We start from the raw sequence: 2,781 nt of genomic DNA, 5'->3' as shown, positions 1-2,781 counted from the left end.
ACAATCAACACAAGTTGAGGCCATGCAAAGCATTGCATGATTCAAACATAATAAGTACATTTTCAAACCCAACATGCAGATCATGATTATAAAAAAGAAAACAAAAAGGAAAAGTCCGTTGTTTTAGATATGTCGGGGTTCAGGGGACAAAACAAACGAACAAAAGACTGTTGACCCGCTCAAACATAATTCATTATATCAACAAACAATGTCCCTACGAGGTTCTGACCAGTCACAGCCAGTTGTTCAAAAACAAACATTTTCCTTGATAGTTCTCTGAAAGCAAGCAGAAGTGCATCAGGGTTTTACTGGAAACGCTTGTGCATGCGCAACATACAACATAAACTCTGCTCTCCTAATATTACTGTATACAGTACTGGGCTTTCTGTTGACTCCATAAACTATTCCTCTCTGTTATTAAATCTGCTGATTTGGGTAAATTACTTTGCACAAGTAATTACTTTAGTAAGCGCATGTATTTCTTTACCAGTCACAAATATAATATCACTAAAACATTTAAAACCAAATAATCAATATGTTAAGACACATTATTTGATATGAACACCAAAGTCTGGAAAAAATATTTTATTTTATTTTAGATAAAGCATTAATTATCTTACATCTTACAGAGATTGTCTTTTTGATTGTCCCCTAACAGGAAGTTTTTTTTTCTCAAAGCCTTTATACAAAGTGCTATCATTTACTAAGTATTGTTCAGTTTCCTTATTTAGCTAGCTAAGGATAAATCAATGGTCTTTGGTGCCTATTATGTAGCTCATAAAGCATTCATATACAGTACCTTGTCATCACATTATTGTCTCTACTGTTAAAGACACACACGCATTACTGCATCGGACTGCTCTTACGGCAGAGCTGATTTGCTGATGTCAGCGCCTGCCGGTTGCGTTTTCGTTTTCCAGTCAATAGTGTGTAGAAGAATGGATTCACACACGAGTTTCCATACGTCAGCCCTGTGAGGATACGATTCACTGTCACCTGTGTCCCTACTGGTACTGTCCGCAGCATGTCGGGCTGGTAGAGAGGCAGCAGCTGCCAGATCCAAAAAGGGAGGAAGCAGGCCCAGAAGGCCAGGACAATACCAAGGATGAGGAGCAGGACTTTGGGTTTGGGGGCACGGGGGGGACAAGCAGTACTGCCCCCACTGGCCCAAGCTGGCCTGGTCTGAGACACCCAGTAAAGCCGCCCTAGAGTCGCATAAAGTGCTCCAATGGCCAGTCCAGGACCAAGAATGCTAGTGCAGAAGAGCACACTCAGATAGGCCTTGGAGCTCTGTTCGTCCCATGCCGGCACACACAGCTGGCCCTCCTGGTTCTCCCCGTCCTCCAGGTGCAGCGTGATCATCATGGGCAGACTAAGAGCCACAGCCAGCCCCCAGGCCAAGCTGACACGCAGCAGGCCGGAGGAGTTGGAGGAGGAGGTGTGCAGGGGATGGGCCACAGCCCGGTAGCGGTCCAGACTCATGGCGGTGAGAGTGAAGATGGAGGCGTGCATGGTGAGGAGGTCCAGGCTCAGGAGGAGGCGGCAGCCCGGCTCACCAAAGGCCCAGCCGGACGCCAGGCTGTCATACACGATGAAGGGAGCGGTGAAAAGGTAGAGCAGATCAGCAAGCGCAAGGCTCAGCACCTGGAGGTGAAGAGAGGAGGAGGGGGAGGAAGAGGAGATGGGGGAGGAGGAAGGGGTGGAGTTGGCGAGGCATGATGGGACAGGTACTCTCATTAGGCAGCAGTTTGGTCCTCCTCCACGTCTTCTACTTCTCCTGCGCCTCAGAAGGAGGCCCATAGTGTACAGGTTTCCTGTGATGCCCAGCAAGGAGAGGAGGGAGAGGAGGGAGCAGAAGAGAGCTGTGGAAGCCAGGCTGGGTGACGGGGAGATGGAGGGAGAGGAGGAGGGCACAGAGAAATTGGGCGTAATAGGGAAGGTGTATGGGGAAGGTGGAGGCAAAGAGCCTGAGAGGTCCATAATGTCAAATTATAAAAGTTTTGAGATTACAAGGAAGGCAGCCAGTGAATTTTAAAAGGTCTGTTTGAGATGCAAAGTAAAAGATGCAGAGACAGAGAGGAGGAAGGTGGGGTGGGTCAAAAGGGAGAACAAAAATATATTTTGTTAGTTTTTATCAATACTTTACTCTTTGTTATATTATGTGGTTTCTGGAAATGCTATTTGTTTGACTCAAGGGTTAAGGACAGTAAAGCTAAATCTGATTTGGATCTCTTGAGGGTGCCGCAAAACGATTTATGTGAATCATGCATGACACCAGATAAAGTAAAGTAAATAAAGTCATATAAACATGTAGTAAAAATGGAAATGTCAGCAAAACCAGGATGGTTTATGTTTTAGAAAACCTGCTCTGGTTGGCACAGCCTTTACAGTTTTATAGTTTCACAGTGAGCCAGGCAAGGCTGTCATGGTTTTAGTAAAATAATTGGATTTTCGAGGTAGGAGGGCTCCAACTGAAGGCTGTAAATCTAGAAACCTCACAAAGCCTGCTCCTTATTAAGGTCAGTAGTTGGACAACAATTAGGCTAATTGGAACACAAAAGTGTAAGAAACATTAAAGATCTAACATGACTTAGTTTTTTCGTGTAAACAAATTGTAAATTGTCAAGTTTTAGTTTAGATTTTCTAGGTTTATGTTTTTGCGCATCGGTGGTTTGGATGTGGACCGGTGCGTGAAAATCTGCCGAGTCAGCGGATGGTGCAGTGAGGCGGACTGGAATTTATTTAATTTTAAAGGATGCACTGACATTTTAGACTGTTACA

The 2,781-nt window shown here is 44.8% G+C and overlaps 1 protein-coding gene across 1 annotated transcript; it reads right to left on the bottom strand.

The window, feature by feature from the left end:
* Positions 1 to 843: 843 nt before the first annotated feature.
* Positions 844 to 1,980, bottom strand: uts2r3 (urotensin-2 receptor 3). The gene has a single exon (XM_029452120.1). It carries the CDS (start codon positions 1,978 to 1,980, stop codon positions 844 to 846), a length of 1,137 nt encoding a protein of 378 aa, XP_029307980.1.
* Between the last annotated feature and the right edge of the window lie 801 nt (positions 1,981 to 2,781).

Source organism: Cottoperca gobio, chromosome 16 (genome assembly GCF_900634415.1).
Source record: "Cottoperca gobio chromosome 16, fCotGob3.1, whole genome shotgun sequence".
Lineage (NCBI taxonomy): Eukaryota > Metazoa > Chordata > Actinopteri > Perciformes > Bovichtidae > Cottoperca > Cottoperca gobio.
This window is presented reverse-complemented; position numbering and strand designations above follow the sequence as displayed.

Coding starts and splice junctions, on each gene's coding strand:
- uts2r3 (XM_029452120.1), bottom strand. CDS start 1,980: ATGGACCTCTCAGGCTCTTTGCCTCCACCTTCCCCATACACCTTCCCT.